General features: G+C 46.4%; 1 protein-coding gene across 1 annotated transcript in view; it reads left to right on the top strand.

The window, feature by feature from the left end:
• Window positions 1-21,907, top strand: part of NCR1 (natural cytotoxicity triggering receptor 1) — an 81,207-nt gene that overhangs the window by 17,581 nt on the left and 41,719 nt on the right. Inside the window, exons 7-12 of the mRNA XM_066266641.1 lie at window positions 2,396-2,486; window positions 2,635-2,821; window positions 16,750-16,877; window positions 17,020-17,369; window positions 17,469-17,647; window positions 17,765-18,028. Of these exons, the coding sequence (XP_066122738.1) occupies window positions 2,396-2,486; window positions 2,635-2,821; window positions 16,750-16,877; window positions 17,020-17,369; window positions 17,469-17,647; window positions 17,765-18,028 (1,199 nt within the window). The remainder of the gene's footprint in view (window positions 1-2,395; window positions 2,487-2,634; window positions 2,822-16,749; window positions 16,878-17,019; window positions 17,370-17,468; window positions 17,648-17,764; window positions 18,029-21,907) is intronic.

Raw genomic sequence — 21,907 nt, 5'->3', positions numbered from 1 at the left:
GCTCAGCGGGGGGTCGGAGAGTGGGAGGCGTGATCTGCAGCCTGTCTGGCCCTGGGGCCCGCAGAGCTAGCTGAGCCACAAACAGGTTGGCGCTGGGAGGTCAGGTGGAGCTGCAGGCAGTGGGGAGTAACACCCCTAACACAGTGAGGCTGAGGTTTGCTGTCTGGAAGGAAGGGAAGAAAAAAATAGTCTTTCTCCCTGCTTTTGGTTACCCAGCATGGGGTCCCAGGGAGGGTGCCTATCCTGAAGACATCACACCCAGGTTAGAAGCTTCACCTGCTGTCCGCGGTGTTTTCAACCTGAGAACGATTGGATGATTCTGTGTTGTGGGGGCTGTCGTGCGTGTGTGTGTGTGTGTGTGTGTGTGTGTTGTGGGATGTTTAGCAGTACGCTGGTCTCTGCCCACTAAAAGCCAGTTGCACAGTCAGTTGTCGACTCAAAAACCCAGAATAGTCAAGTTCAGAGACAGGAAGCAGACTTGTGGTTTCCAGGGGGCAGAGGAGGGGGAACTGCAGAATGACTGCTTAATGGGCAAAGGGTTTGTTCTTTTGAAGGGGTGGGGGAAAGTTTTGCAAATTAGACAATGGTCATCGTTGCTTAATATTGGAGACCTTGGTTGAGGATCACTGCTTTACTCTATAGAAATGAATGGAGAGACTGTACGTGCTAGAGTTTTTTAATTTGAGCACTACTGACTCGACGGTCGGGTGTTTCTCTGTTTGGGGAGAGGAGTATCCTGTGTGTTGTTAGCATGTTTGGTAGCATCCCAGGTCTCTACACATTAGATGCCAGGAGCCTCCCTTAGTTGTGACAATAAAAAAAATCTGCAAATTTTGTCCATTTTCCTCAGTGTGGCAAAATCACCCTTTTTAATTTTTTTTATTTCTTAATTTAAAGAGAGAAAGAGAAATATTAATTTGTTGTTCCACTTATTTATGCATTCATTGGTTGATTCTTGTATATATCTGACCAGGGATCAAACCCACAACCTTGGTGTATCAGGAGGACTCTCTAACCAGTTGGGCTTTGCCAGGTTGAAACTCTGTGCCTTTTTACTCCAAATTCTGTCTAACCTTTTTTCTTAATTTCTGTACAGAGTCAGTTATAAGACAAGCCACAGGCTTTACAATCTGATAAATGTTGGTTTCAGATCTCCGTCTGCTTCTTAGAGGCTACGCCACAACAGGGCAAGGAGTTCCTTATTTCTTATTTATCAGCAACTAAAATAATAACATGACCTTTGTTGGGGGGGTTAGGGATAGAAAAAGATGCTTGCAAAGTTTCAACTTAAAATGTATGTAAAAGTGAAGGCTGAATTTTTTCCCCAAATTCTGAATCTCTAGCAGCATAAAAAAATAATAATAAATTTAAAAGTAGGAAATAAATAGTGTGGTGGTTGCCAAGGGGGGGAGGAGGTGGAGGAAGATATAGAGGGTATGTAAATGGTGATGGGTGAAGACTTGACTTGGGGGGAGGGGTGAACACACAGTACGATGTACAGTGACGTGTTGTAGAACTGGGCACCTGAAACCTGTGTAATATTGTCAACTAGTGACACTCTAATACATTTAAAAATAAAGAATAAAAAATAGGAAATAAAATATTCACTATCTGACCTTTTATAGAAAAAGCTTACCAGCTCCTGCATTAGAATATCATGAGCCCTGGCGGTTGGCTCAGTAGTAGAGCATCAACCTGGGGGTGGAAGACCCGGTTTGATACCCAGTCAGGGCACACAAGAGAAGCGACCATCTGCTTCTTCACCCTTCCCCCTCTCTTTTTTTTTTCTCTCTCTCTCTTTCCCTCCTCCCATAGCCATGGTTCAAATGATTCAAGCAAGTTGTCCTTGCATGCTGAGGATGGCTTCATGGCCTGCCTCAGGTGCTAAAGTAGCTCAGTAGCTGAACAATGGAGCAATGGGCCCAGATGGGGAGATCATTGCCCCCTAGTGGGCTTGCCGGGTGGATCCTGGTCCGGGCAGATGTGGGAGTCTGTCTCTCTGCCTTCCCGCCTCTCACTTAATTATATATATATATATACACACACACACACACACACACACACACATCATATCATATCATAAAACTGATTAAGAAAACCACAAATCACACCAATTGTGTAGACCCATGGAGCTACTGTTAAATTAGACCAAGAAATACCTGAGGTTGGGCAGAAAAATGGGGGGAGGGGAGGTAGGGATCAATAAGCATCTATAAACTTTGTAATATTTTTCCCTAGACTCAGTCTGTCAAGCGTTTAAAGTTTATGCTAAGTTAGCTTTTGGGCAAATTAATAAAATGCAGCTTCAAACATATTGCTTTGCCTTTTATTTTACCCAGTACCCTTGTGAAAGAAAACAGAGATTTAACATAAAATGAGTCCGTGACGTGTGCAGGATTTACTATAAACCAGAGAGTGTGAGCCAGTGCTCAGTTCTCCATTTCAACCCAGATGTGAACATTGGACCATTCATCCGGTCATCATCCGTGAGAGGTCAGAGAGACGTGTGTAAGTTAGCGGAGACTCGTCTCGGGGCATTCAGAAAGGGAAGTCACAGCACGAGGACCGGGTCATCACGGTGTCCTCCCACTCAACGGTGAGCCTCGGGTTGCTGTCTCCCACTTCCCTGAGCAGCTTCTGAATCTCCACACTGGATCCATCCATCTTCAGCCGGAGTGTCTTCAGCGGCCCACGACTTCGTTTCAGACCCTCAAAGAGCACTGTCAGTCCACTTTGCCCCAGCATGTTCTGTCCCAAGTCCAGAGCCTCCAGGCGCTGGTTGCTGGCGAGAGCAGACACAAGGTCCCGGCAACAGAAGGAGGTGATGGAACAGCCACGGAGCCTGTTAGGAGAGAGAACCCTGCATGGAACAGGTCCTTATTCAGAACCAGCCAGTTGCTAGCCACACTCGGACTTGCTGGAGACCCAGTAGTAAAGAAATGGGGGTGGGGATTTTTTTTTTTCATGGAGCTTATGTTGGTGACATCAGACACCAGGATGTGTTATTTTGAAGACAACAGGGACAAGTTGTAAAGGATGAGTCAGCCAGAGAGGATGACTGGGTGGGTTGATGGTGGTCAGTGAATGCTTTATGGGGACGATGGTATGACAGAAAGTTAAAGAACAGTGGAGAGTGAGCCATTGTGGTCACTAGTGGAGGTGAGGGGAGCCACTATGGCTGAGACTCCAAGCTGTGGCTCGTGACTAACAAGAGGACCCTGTAGGGTCTTATAAGCTACTGTAAAACCATCAGATTTTACATGCAGTAACATGGGGTGCTCTTGAGTCCTTTAAAACCATAGGTGCTATGGTTTGGTTTGCACTTTCAAAGGTACCTCGGGGTGATGGGTTGAGAACAAACATCAGGCAACCAAGGACCAGCTCAGAGATCATGCAATGGTTCATGTGATGAGTGTCCACAGCTGAAGGGCAGATGCTCATCTCCCAGGTGTCTGGAAGAAGGTGGTGCCTCGAAATGGTTTGGATGTGAGGTGTTAAGGGAAAAGTAAGCAATCAGAAGCCTTCGAGTCTATGAATAGATGGCTTGGATTGTTACTTTCTAGACTTTACAGCAAGTTGAGTTAGCAATACTCACTGAGACAGGACATGTGACCATGGCTTTCATTTTGCTCCTGCTTCTCCAAGAGCTCTTTCCAGGCCAAAAGATACCATTGCCCATAGAAGACAGAGGGAAGCGCTACTTAATCCACTCTCAGGCCAGTCGATAGAGCCTAGTGAGCTGGCTCAAGCCACACTGACCCTTCTGCCATGTGCCTTAGAGCATTGCACCATCTGCACACCTATATGTCGGGTCTGCAACCATTCTGCTGCTGCCCCTGGGGCACTGTGACAGCCATTGGAGATACAGAAAATAGACTCAACTTCTCTCCAAATATAATGGGTAAGTGAATAAGCAAACTTTGGTATATTCATACAATGGTATACGGTTTAGCCATATAAGGAATAAAGTACTGACACGTGTTACAATGTAGGTAAACCTCGAAACTATTGTGGAATACAACTCAGCCATAAAAAGGAATGAAATCTTTACCATTTGTAACAACATGGATGGACCTAGATGGTACTATGCTAAGTGAGATAAGTCAGTCAGAGAAAGAAACACCATATGTTTTCACTTATATATGGACTCTAAAGAACAAAATTAAAAAAAAAAATAGAAACCAGACTCACAGATAGAACAAACTGAAGACTGACAGAGGGAAGGGGTTTGGGGAAACTAGGTGGAAAACGTGAAGGGATTGAGAAGTACAGATTGGTAGTTATAGAACAGTCACAAGGACGAAAAGTACAGCATAGCGAGTATAGTCAATAATACCGTAATAACCACGTACAGTGTTAGGTAAGTAGTGCGTAGCGGAGAGATCACTTCATAAGGTATATAAATGCCTCATCACTATGTCGTATACCTGTAACTAATATAATATTGAATGTCAACTGTAATTGAAAAAAAGATAATATTATACCAACTGAAAGAAGCCACACAAAAAAGACCACATATGAGTCCATTTATATGAAATATGCATTATAAGTAAATCCAAGACGCATATTTGTGGATGCCAAGCACTGAGCAGAATGGAGACTGATTGCTCATGGGTTCAGAGTTTCCACTGAGGTGATTTAAAAAAAAAAAGTTCTATCTAAAACTAAATAGCAGTAGTGGTTATACAACATTGTAAGTACACTAAATGCTACTTTAAATGTTTCCTTCTTGTTATGTGAAGTTCACCTCAATTGAAATAAATGTTTAAAAATTGTACCGTTCCAGTGACTGGGCAGAAGAATGCTACAATCAATCTATTGTTATAGAAAATGGAGCAAGGCCCTGGCTCAGTGGTAGAGCATCCTCCTGGGGCATGGAAGTCCTGGCTAAATTCCCAGTCAGGGCACACAGAAGAAGCACCCATCTGCTTCTCCACCTTTCCCCCTCTCCTTTATCTCTCTCCTCTCCCACAGCCAAGGCTCCACTGGAGCAAAGTTGGCCCAGGCACTAAGAATGGCTCCATGGCCTCTGCCTCAGGCGCTAGAATGGCTCTGGTTGCAACAGAGCAATGCCCCAGATGGGCAGAGCATCGCCCCCTGGTGGGCATGCAGGGTGGATTCCAGTCAGCGCATGCAGAAATCTATCTCTGCCTCCCCTCCTCTCACTAAATTTAAAAAAGTGTGTAGAGGAGGCTGACAAGTTCACAAAGGGACTCAACAAATGCACTAACAGTGTTCTTATGGAGATAACTCGTATAGACAAATCGTCCATTTTCATAATGGGAAAAATTGGATGTCAGAAGTCGCAGCTGAAGGATAGTGGATGGGATCTGAACCACGTTGCGATGTCAAAGCCCCTGTTTCTTTGCTTGTGCTGGGGTGCAGGGTCCATGTTCAGGTTTCCTGAATGACGCTGCAAGCACCCACTTACCTGTCTTCAATTTCTGTAGCAGTGTGCTCCTAACGTCGCACTGGGAGTGACAACGCTTACAGTCTATAACCCAGAACCTCTCAGAGAGGTTAAATATTTCCAAAACACCCTTGCAATGAGCACAAGTACATACCCTAGCCATTTTAGGTTGCAATTGGGCTTCCTCAACGCCTCACAGAGAAACCACAAGCCAGTGGCTATGGGATTGAGACCCAGGTCCAAGTGTGTCAGGCTGGAGTCTTCTTGAAGGAGCTTTGAGATGTGTTTGCAGCCGCGTTTGGTTATGTTGCATTGCCACACCCTGCAAAGACAGTCAAAGGAAGAGAAGACTGCCAGCCCTCGGGGATACATGCCCCGTGAAGTGACTGTTACTTCCAATACCGTGCACCTTCGACCTCGAGCCACATACTTTCAAGTAGGCTTGTCCGTAGCATACAAATGGAGGGATGATTATGATATTTCCACCTGCCTAGGTGGTAGAGGGTGGAACTGGCCTCCGACTGCCACCTTTTATTGTGGATAAACACACACACATCATCTAGAATACAGATGTTTCTGGAATGGCAGTTTATGGTAAGTCAAGAGCTTCTGCTCTGGGTACAGACAAACCCTAGACTGAATCAAAATTTGAGCTTCTTTTCTTTTTTCTTTCCAGTTTTTCAATTACAGTGATATTTAGTATGTTATATTCATTTCAGACATACAGCTTAGTGGTTAATGTTTATATAAGTTACAAAGTGATTCCCCCCAATAAGACTAGCACCCACCTGGCACCATACATACTTAGTACAATAATATTGACTACAGTCCCTATTTTCTTCATGGATAGGCTATTGAGATTCTAGTCTCCCTGTCCTTTGTGGTTTATTTCAAAAGGGACAAATATATATCTGACATAGGTGGGATATAAAACTGAGGCTCATGGACACAAATAAAAGTGAAGTGGTTACCAGCGAGAGGGGAGTAAAGAGGAACAAATATATGATGACAGAAAATAATTTGGCCCTGGCCAGTTGGCTTAGTGGTAGAGCATCGGTGCAGTGTGTGGGTGTCCCGGGTTTGATTCCCAGTGAGAGCACACAGGAGAAGCACCCATCTGCTTCTCCACCCCTCCCCCTCTCGCTTCTCTGTTTCTCTCTCTTTCTTGCCCTCTTGCAACCATGGTTCAATGGAAGCAAGTTGGCCCTCAGTGCTGTGGATGGCTCCATGACCTCCACCTCAGGCACTAAGAATAGCTCTGCTGTGAGCATGGCCCCAGATGGGCATAGCATTGCCCCCTAGTGTGCTTGCCGGGTGAATCCCGGTCAGGGTGCATGTGGGAGTCTGTCTCTCTGCCTTCCTTCCTCTCTCTGAGTTTTAAAAAAAGAAAATGATTTGACTTAAGGAGATGGGCACACAACACAATCAACAATCAGTTCAAATGCTAATGGTTGTTCACTTGAAACCTATGTACTCTTATTAATCAACGTCACCTCATTAAATTTAATTTTTAAATTAAAAAATGTTTTAAAAAATAGATGTCTATATAACATCATATGAAAAATGTTATGTCATTTTAATAAGTATTGCTTAAGAGAGATAGGATCTTTCTTTTCATTTTCTCTCCTGCTACTATAAACTGAGTACTTGAATTTCCTTTTTAGACTCAAATGATTGGGACATGTCTACATTAAGGTATATCATTTTGTTTTTGCTTTTTTACTTTTAAAAATTTGATAGTTGACATACGATATTATATTAGTTTCAGGTGTACGATGTAGTGATTAGCCCTCTGCATAATTTACAAAGTGGTCCCCTTAATAAGACTAGTCCCCACCTGACACAATACATAGTTACTATAGTATCGTTGCCTGTATCTCCTATGCTGTACTTTCCATCCCTGTGATACATCCTAGATGGAGACATCAGATATTTCTAGGACCAGTTACAAGCCACACAGGTAAGTGGCAGAGACTAGTTTTCTAGGAGAGCAAGAGCCCCAGAGAAGTCAAAACCAGATGGAATTTCTGAGCAGAAGTAGATTTCCAACCCCACACAATCACTTGAATGCTGCCCTGCCTGTGATTCTAATGGGCACAGGTAGTTCATGCTGGGCTTCTTCCCAGCTAACAAGGTCAGCGAATGACAGCCCATGGGTCAAATTCAGCCCACCACCTTTTTTTTTCATTGAATTTATTGGGGTGACATTCATTCACAAAACATACAGGTTTCAAGTATGCAACTCAACAAAACATCTGCATGCTGCATCGTGGGCCCATTGCCCATTTCTGTGTCCATTTATCCCCATGTTGGCCCACCTCCACCTACCTCCTTTTCTCTCTGGATTTTTTGTAAATAACATTTATTGGAACACAGCCACACGTGACAGTGGCAAAGCTGAATTAACTGGAACAGAGAGCATATGGCCTACAAAGTCTAAATTATTTACCATCTGGCTCTTTGCAGAAAAAAAAAAGTCTTTTCCAACTCATATCCTATAACTCAATCCATTTTCAAATGCAGGAAGAAGTATGTCATATGAACTCCAAGAATTTATACAAAATGTCAGACCTGAGACCCAACCTCCCGTCCCAAATTTCCAGCATAGGGAAAAAGCCAGAAGGCAAACTCTGCCCTGAAAGGGCAGCAAATATTAACATCTCTGTTATCTCCCCAATCTTTCCCTAATGTGTAGCAGGGTCTGCCAGTTTCATTCTAGCAGAATTATTAAGTGGTCTCATTTGTCCTATGTGACACACACACACACACACACACACACACACACGGCACACACAGCCAGCAGGCACTTACACCAGGGTCCGTAGTTGACATTCGGGATAACTCAAGCCCTCGCACAGAAGTTTCAGCCCGCGATCCCCAAGGTCATTCTTGGCCAAGCACAGGTGGGTCAGCCTCTGATTGACAATCAAAGCAGAGGAGAGCTCCTTGCCACAGGCTTCCGTAAGGTGACAGTTTTCCAACCTGTGGAAGCACCACAACCAGGGGAAGACGGTAAGAACATTTCTAAAGTCCAACCTTCTCGATTGACAGCTCTTCTTATTCACTCCCCACCCTCTCTAGCTTGTGCGTGAAGGACCAGAAATGAGAGAAGGGCGAGCACGATGGATGATTCACCTGCCTGGGTCCCAAAATGGAAACCAGGTATTGTCTACATCAGTAGGAGGTCCCATACAGGTTGCCCTGCAAGTCCAATGTTACCCTTGTTCCTTCTCTATGTGGCCCAAACCTGGAACAGAAATGGTCCATGGAAGAGTGACTTACGACAACCTCTGCAGGAAGCACTTTGGGTGTCTCAGCGTTGTACACAGCAACTTGACACCCTCATCCCGGAGCTCGTTGTCTGTGAGGTCTAGAAATTGCAGGGTCTGGTTGATTTCAAGGGCCAAAGAGAAATCATCCCACTGCTGAGTGATGTCAGAACAAGACCCCAACCTGTGGAATAGACAGGGGCAAGTCATTCTCCTGGGAGGAGAGACCCTATCAGCTTATTATATCATACTTCCCCGAAGAGTGTATCCTTGGTTCTCATCTCATCTACTCCAGTATGTGTCTGACCCTGGCCTGAATTATTGAAGAGTTGATCTCCTTTGCTTCTTTAAATATCCTCACAGCTGCCCTGGCCGGTTGGCTCAGCGGTAGAGCGTCGGCCTAGCGTGCGGAGGACCCGGGTTCGATTCCGGCCAGGGCACACAGGAGAAGCGCCCATTTGCTTCTCCACCCCTCCGCCGCGCTTTCCTCTCTGTCTCTCTCTTCCCCTCCCGCAGCCGAGGCTCCATTGGAGCAAAGATGGCCCGGGCGCTGGGGATGGCTCTGTGGCCTCTGCCTCAGGCGCTAGAGTGGCTCTGGTCGCAACATGGCGACGCCCAGGATGGGCAGAGCATCGCCCCCTGGTGGGCAGAGCGTCGCCCCTGGTGGGCGTGCCGGGTGGATCCCGGTCGGGTGCATGCGGGAGTCTGTCTGACTGTCTCTCCCTGTTTCCAGCTTCAGAAAAATGAAAAAAAAAAAAAAAAAATATCCTCACAGCTATTTGATAAAGATCAAGCCTCATCTCAAATCTGTAATACACTTTGAAGTTTTGGCAACATGACCTGCTATTTTTTCACATCTCATTTGTTTTCTTCCTTTCCAAGTGAGAGAAGGGGAAATAAAGAGACAGACTCCCACATGCACCCCAACCAGGACCACTCAGCAACCCCCACCTGAGACCGATGCTCTGCCCATCTGGGGCCATGCTTGCAACTGATCTATTTTTTGTGCCTGAGGCAGAGGCTCCATGGAGCCATCCTCAGTGCCCAGGACCAGTGCGCTCAAACCAATAGAGCTATGGCTGCAGGAGGAGGAGGAGGAGGAAGAGGAGGGGGGAGAAGAGGATGGGGGAGAAGCAGCTGGTTGCTTATCTTGTGTGCCTTGACAGGGAATTGAACCCAGGACAACCACACATCAGGCCAATGCTCTAACACTGAGCCAACAGGCCAGGGCTTCACATCTCATTTTTTAGTATGACCCTGTTCCCTGCCCTAAGTCTGTCCTAATCTCACTTAGGTCTAGATATATGATTTTTTTTTCAGAGACAGAGAGAGAGAGTCAGAGAGAGGGATAGATAGGGACAGACAGACAAGAACAGAGAGAGATGAGAAGCATCAATCATCAGTTTTTCGTTGTGGCACTTTAGTTGTTCATTGATTGCTTTCTCATATGTGCCTTGACCATGAGGCTACTTCAAACCAAGTAACACTTGCTCAAGCCAGCGACTTTTGGGTCCAAGCTAGTGAGCTTTGCTCAAACCAGATGAGCCCGTGATCAAGCTGGCAACTTCAGGGTTTCGAACCTGGGTCCTCTGCATCCCAGTCCAATGCCCTATCCACTGCGCCACTGCCCAGTCAGGCTAGATATATGATTTTATAGGAAAAGAAATGGATACCTGATACTCAAATTCAATCTAAGTTATTGGGGAATATGCAAATTAAAACAAGGAGGTACAATTTGACCCTCAAGTAGCCAGGTCCAGAATTTGTTGAGTTGAAGTGTTGCAAGAATAGAAAAAGTGTTGAAGGAGAATTGGGAACTTTTTTTCTGTTAATGGGGACATGGATGTGACACTGTTTTGGAGGTCACATTAATCCATTCTATTAGGCTCTGGAACGCAGCAACTCTTACAGACACAGATTAGAGTATAGGACTCTAGGAGAAGCTCATGGTCTGATCATAATTCTGCCTCTTACTCTGTTCAAGTCTTTGCAAGTTATTTAAACTTTGTAATATTCCTTTTTCCCCTATTTGTATTTTGGGGAGAGATAATAGCTTTATATCAAGCAAACAAAGAATATAAACCATCCCTAACCTGTGCCCAATAAGGTGTATGTCACAGGTAAAACTGCAGTGTTTAAATTAGTAGCTTTTATCCCTCAGAGCTTAACATACAACACAGACATGATAAGTTTATGTACGTAATTGGAGTATAAGGTGGAATTTAAATTTTTCATTGCAGCATTACTTAAAATAGTCAAGATGTGGAAGCGGCCCAAGTTCCCATCAGTAGATGACTGGATAGAAAAGCAGTGCTATATTTACACCATGAAATACTACTCAGCCACACACACACACAAAAAAGAAGAAAATGCCTGACCAGGCAGTGGCGCAGTGGAAAGAGCATCAGACTGGGATGCCGAGGACCCAGGTTCGAGACCCTGAGGTCACCAGCTTGAGTGCGGCTCATCTGGTTTGAGCAAAAGCTCATCAGCTTGGACCCAAGGTCACTGGTTCCAGCAAGGGGTCACTCAGTCTGCTGAAGGCCCGCGGTCAAGGCACATATGAGAAAGCAATCAATGAACAACTAAGGTGTCGCAATGCGCAACGAAAAACATGATTGATGCTTCTCATCTCTCTCCGTTCCTGTCTGTCTGTCCCTGTCTATCCCTCTCTCTGACTCTCTCTCTCTCTCTCTCTGTTTCTGTAAAAGAAGAAGAAGAAGAAGAAGAAGAAGAAGAAGAAGAAGAAGAAGAAGAAGAAGAAGAAGAAGAAGAAGAAGAAGAAGAAGATCTTACCTTTTGTGACAGTATGGATGGATCTGGAGAGCATTATGCTAAGTGAACTAAGCCAGTCAGAGAAAGGCAAATATCATATGATTTCCTTTCTATGTGGAATTTCATAAACAAAAGAAACTAACAAACAAAATAGAAACAGACTCATAGATACAGAGACCAGACTGGCAGCTGTCAGAGGGGATGGGGGCAAGGGGGCTGGGTGAAAAAGGTGAAGGGGTTAAGGAAAGAAAAAGGATCTCACAGGCACAGGCAACAGTGTGGTGATTGCAAAAAGGAAGGGGATGGGGAGGTAGGAGGGGGTAGAGGGGATAAACAGTGATGGAAGGAGACTTGACTTGGGGTGGTGAACGCTCAATACAATATACAGATGATGTAGTATAGGGTTCTACACCTGAAACCAGTATCACTTTATCAATCAATGTCACCACAATGAATTCAATTTAAAAAAATAAAAATGGAAGGTCTCAAATTACACGAACATAAATTGAAGATTCCATATCCGGCAGTCACCATCTTGGCCCCTCAGTGTGCCCCCTGAGAAACATGATTTATCAAAATTTTAGATTAACAGCTCTTTTTCTCTAATAGAATGAAAACAGCACCATAATAAGTTCTCAATTTGTGCCTGGCCCTGACGCAAAGCAGTTTACAGCTCATGTTTCATTTAAATCTCAAAATTCCCATTTTATGAATAAGGAAACAGCTCAAATTTATATAGGTCACAGATACCAGAGCAAGGATTTGAGCTCATTTTCAAACCCAAAAACATGTATGGCTAACCAGTCCCTCAGGTTGCTACTCCACTGAGTCAAGGGCAGGTGGTGGGATGGTGTCCTAAAGATGGGTGATGAGAATCAGAACCTGTTATGGGCATTCACTGAGGAAGGAGGGATCTCTCAAACCAGCAAGGCACTGGGAACCAGGACCCTTGAGGCTCGTGAGGGATTAATGAGTGGCCCATTCAGGTTGAAGGCTGCTCTGAATCAGCAGAAATGCCACATCCCTCAGTTAGAGGAGGCCATGAAATTCTGGGGGCTTCTTTGCATTCAGAGATCACTATTCCATGCAGTAGACCAGCTGGCTGGGGAGAGAGGAGAGGCAGAAACCCCATCCAGGTTCTATTGGAGAATATGCTCCCCCGTGTGGCATGACGTCCAGTCTGAGTGGTGCCCTGTGCTATGTGGCTCACCCAACTCACAGCAGAGCTCACAGCAGTGATGAGATCTACCTGAGATACTGCAGGCTACATCTCCTGTGCTTCAGGGCCTCACACAACAGCAGCACCAGCATCTTATCACCATGGAAACTGCCTTCCAGGCTCAGCTGTGTCAGAGTCTTCTTACCAATGAAAGCCAGACAGAAGTCCCGGTATGCGTCGGTGGGGAAGACATTTTTAATCCTAGGAGACATAGAAGGGAGGGGGTTACGTCTTGGGTGCTGAAGAGGGTTGGTGTTCTGAACACTTAGTGGGATGAGATGTCTCCAAGTCAGGATGGAAAGGCGAAGAGGGTCTGATATACTGACTTAAAGGACAAGTCAACAGAACAGTAGCTGGAAAAGAGAAAAATGAGGCCTTGGCCAGTTGGCTCAGTGGTAGAGCATCAACCCAGTGTGTGGATGTCCCAGGTTTGATTCCTGGTCAGAACACACAGGAGAAATGACCATTTGCTTCTTCCCCAATCCCCACCTTCTCTCTCTCTCTCTCTCTCTCTCTCTCTCTCTCTCTCTCTCTCTCTCCCCTTCCCACAGCCATGGCTCAATTGGTTCAAGCACATTGGCTCCAGGTGCTGAGGATGGCTCCATTGAGCTTCCACCTCAGGTGCTAAAAATAGCTCTGTTGCAACATCGGCCGGGGGGGGGGGTTCAGGTGGACCCCAATCAAGGTACATGCAGGATTCTGTCTCTCTATCTCCCCTCCTCTCAGTTGGAAAAGAAGAAAAAAGAGAGAGACAAAAAAATGAGGACCTATCACTGGAAGACATGTATGGTGATAGGGAGAAGGTAGAATCAGATGATAAGGTTAGCACACACACCCTTGTCTTTGCTCATGCTAACACCCAGATGAAGTGACCCTATCCTTATTTTTTTATGTTGTATCTTTCCTTCAGCATTCAGCTCACAGACTTTGCCCCCACCCCCTCAATGCTTACCGTCTTTTTCTAGTAAGAAAAATCTCTTCTCCCTTTACCCCATGTGGTCTCTGTTTTTCAGCAAAGCAGTGCTGCCGGAGGCTGAAGCAAGCTGTAGTTTCTAAGTTAGCAAATAAAGTGCAGGCTCTCCAATGATATGGACCATTAGGAGTTGTTCTTTTGGCCCAACCAGGAGGTGGTACAGTGGATAAAGCATTGGACTAGGATGAGGAGGACCCAAGTTCAAAACCCTAAGGTTGTTGGCTTGAGCGCAGGCTCACCAGCCTGAGCGCGGGATGGCTCACTTGAGTGAGGGATCATAGACATGACCCCATGGTCACTGGCTTGAAGCCCAAGGTTGCTGCCTTGAGCCTAAGGTCGCAGGTTTGAGCAAGGGGTCACTCACTCCGCTGTAGACCCCCAGTTGAGGCACATATGAGAAAACAATCAATGAACAACTAAGGGGCTGCAATGAAAAACTTCTCATCTCTCTCCTTTCCTGTCTGTCTGTCCCTATCTGTCCTTCTCTCTGACTCTCTGTCTCTGTCACACACACAAAGGAATTGTTGTTTTTTATTTCCTTATCATCTAGCATGATTGCAGGATTTTTAAGTGCATGAAAATGACTCCATATCATAGATGACTCTCCCACACGACACCTTGAAGGATGGGAACCCTTTTGTTTCTTTGTATTCTGAGCACTCAGGTGGTCAGAGCCTGGTCAGGCATTCATATATTGCTCTCACATTAAAAACACCTAGGGACAGCCATATCAAGGTGAGCTTCTACTTACACCACCTTCTGGAGATGACAGGTGACACGGGTTATCTGCTCACAGAGAATCCTCACTGAGGAGTGACTCAGGTAGCTCTGCTGCACATCCAGAAAGCTCAGATTCTTGTTTGAACTGAACACAGAGCAGAGATTTGTCCAGAGACAAAGAGCATGATGGTCGTGCTTTGAACTAGAAGGGAGTGACAGAAAAGAGTACCTGTTAAAAGGTCGAATGGGGGGCCCTGGTTGGTTGGCTCAGTGGCAGAGCATCCACCTGACATGTGGAAGTACTGGGTTCGATTCCTGGTCAGGGCACACACAGGAGAAGCAACCATCTGCTTCTCCACCCCTCCCCCTTCTCCCTCTTGTTCTCTCTCTCTCTTCCTTCCCGTAGCCATGGCTCAAACAATTTGAATAAGTCGACCCCAGGCCCCAAGGATGGCTCCATGGCCTCGCCTCAGGCACTAAAATAGCTCCATTGCTGAACAATGGAGTAGCAGCCCCAGATGGGTAGAGCATCCCCTGGTAGGGGGTTTGCTGGGTGGATCCCAGTTGGAGTGCATGCAGGAGTATATCTCTACCTCTCCATCCCTCACTTAATAAAAATTTTAATTAATTAAAGTACAAATGGGAAAAGTGTTGAGAATCAGTAGGTTGTTCTACAAAGGAAACCAACAAAATGCAAACACAACCCACAGAATGGGAGGAAACATTTGTAAAGCATACATTTGAGAAGGGTTGATATTCAACATGTATAAAGAACTCATACAATAAAAAGGAAAAAATCCAATGATAAAGTGGGCAGAGGACCTGCATAGACCCTTTTTTTTTTCAAAGATGACATATGGATGACTGAGAGGTGCACAAAAAGGTGTCACCGTTACTAGTCACTTGGAAAATGGAAGTTAAAACGATAACGAAATCTCACATCACATCTATTGGAATGGCCACCACCAAACAAGAGGAGATAGTAAGTGCTGATGAGGGTGTGGAGAAAAGGGGACCCTTATGGACTGTGGACGGGATGTGGATTGGTGCAGCCACTGTGGGAAACACTACAGAGGTTCCTCAAAAAATTAAAAATAGAACTATCGTATGACCCAGAAATTCTAACCCTGGGTATTTTTCCTAAGAAAACAAAATCACTATCTTAAAAAGATATTGACACCCCATGTGTAGCAGCATTATTCACAACAACCAAGACGTGGAGAAAACCCAGGTTTCTGTCGATGGATAATGGATAGAGAAGATGTGGTGTAAATACGCAACGGAATATTATTTGGCTATAAAAAGAAGAAAATCCTGCCATGTACAGCAACATGGGTGGATCTAGAAAGCGTTCTGCTAAGTAAAATAATTCAGAGAAAGACAAATACTGTATAATCTCACTTACATGCAGAATCTTACACTTAAAAAATAAAATAAAAACGTATAGACACAGAGAAGACAGGGTGGTGGCCAGAGATGGGGGGACATGAGTGAAAGCTGAGGTCACTTTGACTTTGGGTGAGGGGTATGCAACATAATTAAATGTCAAAATAACCTGGAGATGTTTTCTCTGAACATATGTACCTGATTTATTGTCAACCCATTAAAATTAATTTTTAAAAAAGTAGGCTTCCCTTTCTAGAATAAACAAGTCATGGGGATATATTGTAAAATATAATGGCTATAGTTTTTATAAAAAGGAGGAGGAGAAGCCGTGCCAGTTAGCTCAGTAGGTTAAAGGATCATCCCGAAACATCAAGATTATGTTTCTCTCTCTCTCCCTCCCTGTCCTCTGTCTCTCTAAATCGAGCAATTAAAATAAATAAATGAATAAAAGAATTCGTAGGGAAGGGACATATATGAAATGTTGAGACTGTCTAGGGACGTCCTGAACCCATTCCCCACATGAAAACTATTAATACTAAAACAGAAAGCGGCTAGACTTCAGGCAGTGAGCACACAATGGTGTATAGAAAGTTGTACACCTGAAATTTATACAATGTTATTAATCAACGTTATGCCCAATTTATTTTTTTTTTTAATTAAAGGTCTCAAAGCCCCCATTCCTAATCTGAACATCGTGGTATCTGTCTTGGATGATGAGCTCGCGGGAAGAAATTCCAGTTAAGGAAAAAACTGACCTTGAGCCACAGGGAGCAGGAGACTGTCCTCCCCAGTGGAGAAGGGACGAGTCTATCCGTGGAAAAACCAGTCACAAAGGAGAGGAGAGTTCTTACCTCTCTGCCCACGTGTCTGACTCTGACGCGCCGTCCTTCTCCAGGAACACGCCCTTGTCCACCTGCAGTGAAACCCTCTGCAAGTTCTCGCAATGCTGGAGGCAGAACGATGCGTGCATGACATCTGTTTGGTTCTGCAAACGCAGGGACACGACCTCGACGTGGGCCACGGCCTCCTTCACCAGCGACTCCTCCTGAGACTCGTACAGACGGGACACCGCCTCCTTCGCGTGCACCGCCGAGAAGGGCTGACTCGCGGCGGACACCGACCTCAGTAATTCCCGCCTGACCCCCGTGGACACCCGGCAGCCGAACGTGGCCTGCAGCTCCCGGGCTCTCTTCTCATTCGCGAGCCCGAATAAGAAGTGACCCACCAGGGTCAGGGTGGGGTTCCTCAGTCTCTCTTCCTTGGACAGCAGCCTCTGCGCGTCCCCCACGTCCCGCGGGCACCTGTCCCCATCTCCCTGCGCGTCGCTGTCCAGCATGTAGAACACGGCGGCCAGAAACTGCTGGACACTGAGGTGGACGAAGGCGTAGCAGCCCTCACAGCCGGCGTCCTCCTGGAGGATGCTCCTGTCCAGGAAGGGCTGGAGGTCGGCCTCCGTGACCCCGAGTCTCCCGAGGTCTTCTCGGTCAAACACAGACGTCTGCGCCCACGCACCCTGGGCAGCCAGGAGACACACAGCGCTCAGCGGGGCGCCGGGGCGCGGACCCGAGGAGCCACCGGGGCTCGGCGCGAACTGGCCGCACAGGAAGCGCAGAAACAGTGAGGTGGCGGTGTGGCACGTCGGGGCAGGGTCCTCGCCCTTCTCCATCTGCACCTGCAGACACGTGCAGACCACCCAGCACACGGCGGGCACCGCAGCCATGCGGGACAGAGCCGGGTTGCTCTCCATCGCCTCGAGAGCTCGCAGGGCTGGGTCCTCCTGGCCGAAGTGCCTCAGGAAATAGTCCCTCCTGTCCCGCTCCGAGAGCCCCTCCACCTCGATGAAGAGCGGCTGTTCCACCAGGAGCCGGAGCTCGCCCAGGGCCCCCGGGCGCGTGGTGACCAGCAGCGTGGCCTTGGGGAACAGCTTTCTCTTCAGCAAACTGCCCAGCAGGGCGGCCGCCGGCTTCTGCTTCTTCCAGTCGCCACAGATGTCCTGGACGAGTGACCCCGAGGGGACTCTCAGCTCATCGAACCCATCGACGACGAAGAGGAATCTCTGCGCTTGGGCGAGGATCTCGGGGCCGGCTTCCTGCGCGTGTGGCCACTTCTTGGCTATCAGCTCCGCAAAAGTGCAGGTCCCCTGGCGGCTCAGGTCCCTGCAGCTGAGGTAGAAGGCGGCCTGCAGTGTCGTGGGGACGTTGTGCTGTGTCCACTCCAGCATCCACTTTTTGGCCAGCGTGGTTTTGCCGACGCCTGCGGGGCCGTGCAGCACCAGGGTCAGTGGCCTGAGGTGTGTGGTTGTTATGGAATTTGAGAACGATGTGAATTTTTGGCTTCCCTGGGTAATTTTATGATGAAAGTCATCACCATCTCCATGCCAAAATGCATACTTCCAGATATTATAAAATTTCTCCATCGTGTTTCTGTCTCTTCACCTGTAATGATATGCAATGGGAGAAAGTTGGGTTGCCCATGGTTATACTTAACTGGAAAATACACTATATAAAGGAACAGAAATAAGAAATACCAGGAAGAAACAAAGTTTCTTTTACCAAATATCAAACATATGACTATAAGACAGTCCACCCTGGATGGTTGGCTCAGTGGATAGAGCATCAGCCTGGTGTGTGGATGTCCCAGGTCTGATTCCTGGTAAGGGCACACAGGAGCAGCGACCATCTGCTTCTCCACCCTTCCCCTTCTTCATTCTCTTCTCTGTCTCTCTCTTCCCCTCCTGCAGCCATGGCTCGATTGGTTTAAGTGCATCAGTCCCGGGTACTGAAGATGGCTCCATGGAGCCTCTACCTCAGGCACTAAAAATAGCTCAGTTATGAGCATGGCCCCAGATGGGCAAAACATCAGCCCCAGAAGGTGGTTGCCAGGTGGATCCTGGTTGAGGCACATGTGGCAATCTGTTTCTATGTCTCCCCTCCTCTCACTTGGAAAAATAAGGGGGGGAAAAGGCACTCATTTGCTTATAGTAGTTCTGACCCCGATAACGATGTTATGAACAAGATCCAATGACAGGAAACTGGTATAAGGTAAACAGTGGACCCATGAGACAGTTTAGTGAGCTCATGAACAGACTCAGACGGGCAACATCTCACAACCTGCTGTGCAGAGTTTTAGGGGAAGAATGGTCTTCTCAGTAACTGGTGCTGTGTCCAACAGATACTCACCTGAGAAACAAACTTTGATCCCCACATCACAGCATACACAAAAATTAACATGAGGTTGATTATAATCCTGATTGTTAAAGGTAAGGCAGCAAAGCTTGCAAAATTTAAATAAAAGACTGTCTCCATGGCATTGAGGTAACCAAGACAATGTACTAGCCGTACAGATAAAAACTGACAACACTAATTTGATTTTAAATTGGCATTTCAGGTTCCCACGCTCCAAAAAAACATAAAAACAAAAAGGAAAGCTGCAAACTAGGAGACAACAGACTCAAGTACGTAAACCTTGAGGAACATGTTTCTCAGAAGAAGCAATGTAGAAATACAATAAGTGTATACCAAAATGCTGATAAGATATTTTGTATTTATAAAACAGGTAAGACTCAATGGGAAGAAGTCAAAAGATCAAAGGCACTCCAAAAAGGGGGATGAATTGACGACAGCTAAGCACATGGAAAGGCACCCAATCTCAGCAGACCTCAGAGAAACACAGATTAAGAGCTGATTGATAGGAAACACCACCACATCAGAACAGCTAGAATTAAAGACAGTCATGCACGGTTATATATGAGGAAGAAGTTGAACTCTCCTACATTCTGGAAGGGGTTAAAGTGGGGGGGACTGCATTGCCAAACTTGTGCGTGTTTTTTTTGTTTGTTTTTTTTCTTCTTTTTTGTATTTTTCTGAAGTGAGAAACAGGGCGGCAGTGAGACAGACTCCCACATGCGCCCAACCAAGATCCACCGAGCATGCCCACGAGGGGGTGATGCTCTGCCCATCTGGGGCGTCGCTCTGTTGCAACCAGAGCCATTCTAGCGCCTGAGGCAGAGGCCATAGAGCCATCCTCAGCGCCTGGGCCAACTTTGCTCCAATGGAGCCTTGGCTGCGGGAGGGGAAGAGAGAGACAGAGAGGGGAAAGGGTGGAGAAGGAGATGGGTGCTTCTCCTGTGTGCCCTGTCTGGGAATCAAACCCGGGACTTCCACACACCAGGCCAACATTCTACCACTTAGCCAACCAGCCAGGGCCTCATGTGTGGTTTTAAACCATAGCTCACTGTACATGTCCTCTAAGACACAGCAATTTCACTCCTGGTTATATACTCCCAAATAAATGAGGTTATGTAACCCAAATAAATGCACACCTCTTCACAGCCCCTGTGTTCCTCATGTTCCCAAACTGTAGTTGTGAAATGCACCATGCCAAAAGAAAACAAAACTATAACTGAATGGATTCAATTCACGTGAAGTCCATAACAAGCAAAGTTTATCTAGAACGGTGGCTGCCTTTCCCAGTCAAAACACCTCCAGGACAAGATGGTTAATGGGTGACGCTGGAAAAATTGCCAACTGATCTGGGTTGTGACTATATGTGTCTGAGACAATGTGTCCCACCTCATCATTCTTTTCAGATTGTTTCTGTAAATGCTGACTCTGATTAATATATAACTTGCAAATAAACAACATATCTGTGTAAGAATTCTAGGAACTATCGTCAAAAGAAGCAGACTCCAACCTTTGAGCATGCCAGCTCCTGGAGATTTGCTGACTCTCAATGGTAAAATCAGGATGATGGCCTTGGCCAGTTAGCTCAGTGGTAAAGCGTCGGCCAGGCATGTAGAAGTCCCAGGTTCAATTCCCGGCCAGGGCACACAGGAGAAGCAACCATCTGCTTCTCTACCCCTCCCCCTCCTCTTCTCTCTCTCCCTCTCTCTTCCTCTCCCACAGCCATGGCTCAATTGGTTTAAGCCCTTCAGCCTTGGGCACTGAGGATAGCTCTGTGGAGCTTCAGCCTCAGGTGCTAAAACAGCTCAGTTGCAAGCATGAGCCCAGATGGGCAGAGCATCAGCCCCAGATGGGGGTTGCCAGGTGGATCTCGGTTGGGGCACATGCAGGAATCTGTCTCTCTATCTCCCTTACTCTCACTTGGAAAACAAGAAAAAAAGAGAAAAAATGAAAAGGTAAATAAAGAAGGAAAACCAGAATGATGCACACCAGAGCATCACTTGACCAGTTCTGAGGTCCTTCTTGGAATGGGCCGTACTGCTCTGCACACAGAAAACCTTTCAATCCCCGCCCCTGATTTCTTTGTTCTGCCTTCTTTCTCCTTCCTTATAAAACCTCTGCCTACTCTGAGATGTTGAGGTGGGCTTTGGGATGAGAGTCCCTGTCTTCTGGGGTCACTGTTACCTGAACAAACCACCTGTCTCTCGAGTATTAGCTTTAAAAGGGGCAGGCAGCAAACCTGAGTTCAGTGTTCTTGAGTGTCAATGTCATGGGTGATTTTGTCCTTTTGCAATGCTGTCTCCAATCAGCACACATTTGGTTTTGTGTGGTTTTAAATACTTAAAAAGGAGTCTGGGTCACCCAGGTCAGAGAGTCATCAAAAGATGAAGGGATTGGCCTGGCCTGCAGTAGCGCAGTGGATAAAGTGTCCACCTGGAATGCTGAGGTCACAGATTCGAAACCCTGGGCTTGCCTGGTCAAGGCACCTATGAGAGTTGATGCTTCCTGCTCCTCCTCCCTTCTCTCTCTCTCTCTCTCTCTCTCGCTCTCGCTCTCGCTCTCTCTCTCTCCCCCCCTTCTCCCCTCTAAAATGAATAAATAAAAATCTTTTTTAAAAAAAGGTGAAGGAATTAAGCAAAGGAATAAAAAGACCTCATAGAAACAGACAACAGTATGGTGGTTACCAGAGGGAAAGAGAGATGGGGGAAGGTAGGAGAAGGTAAAGGGGGATAAATGCTGATGGAAGGAGACTTGACTTGGGGTCAAGTGAACACACAGCACATTACACAGGGGATGTGTGATAGAACTGTGTGCCTGAAACCTGTATAACTTCATTAATCAATGCGATCCCAATAAACTCTATTTAAGAAGGGGGGAACGTAGTGTGTCCGACACAGTTTTAAGATTGAAAGAAGCAATTCTGGGAAATGGTGGGGCTAGGAGGTTAGCAGCCAGACCTGAGTGGAGCAGGAC

This window comes from Saccopteryx bilineata, chromosome 3 (assembly GCF_036850765.1).
Source record: "Saccopteryx bilineata isolate mSacBil1 chromosome 3, mSacBil1_pri_phased_curated, whole genome shotgun sequence".
Classification (NCBI taxonomy): Eukaryota; Metazoa; Chordata; class Mammalia; order Chiroptera; family Emballonuridae; genus Saccopteryx; species Saccopteryx bilineata.
Note: the sequence above shows the minus strand (reverse complement) of the source record. Positions and strands in the feature narration are given on the sequence as shown.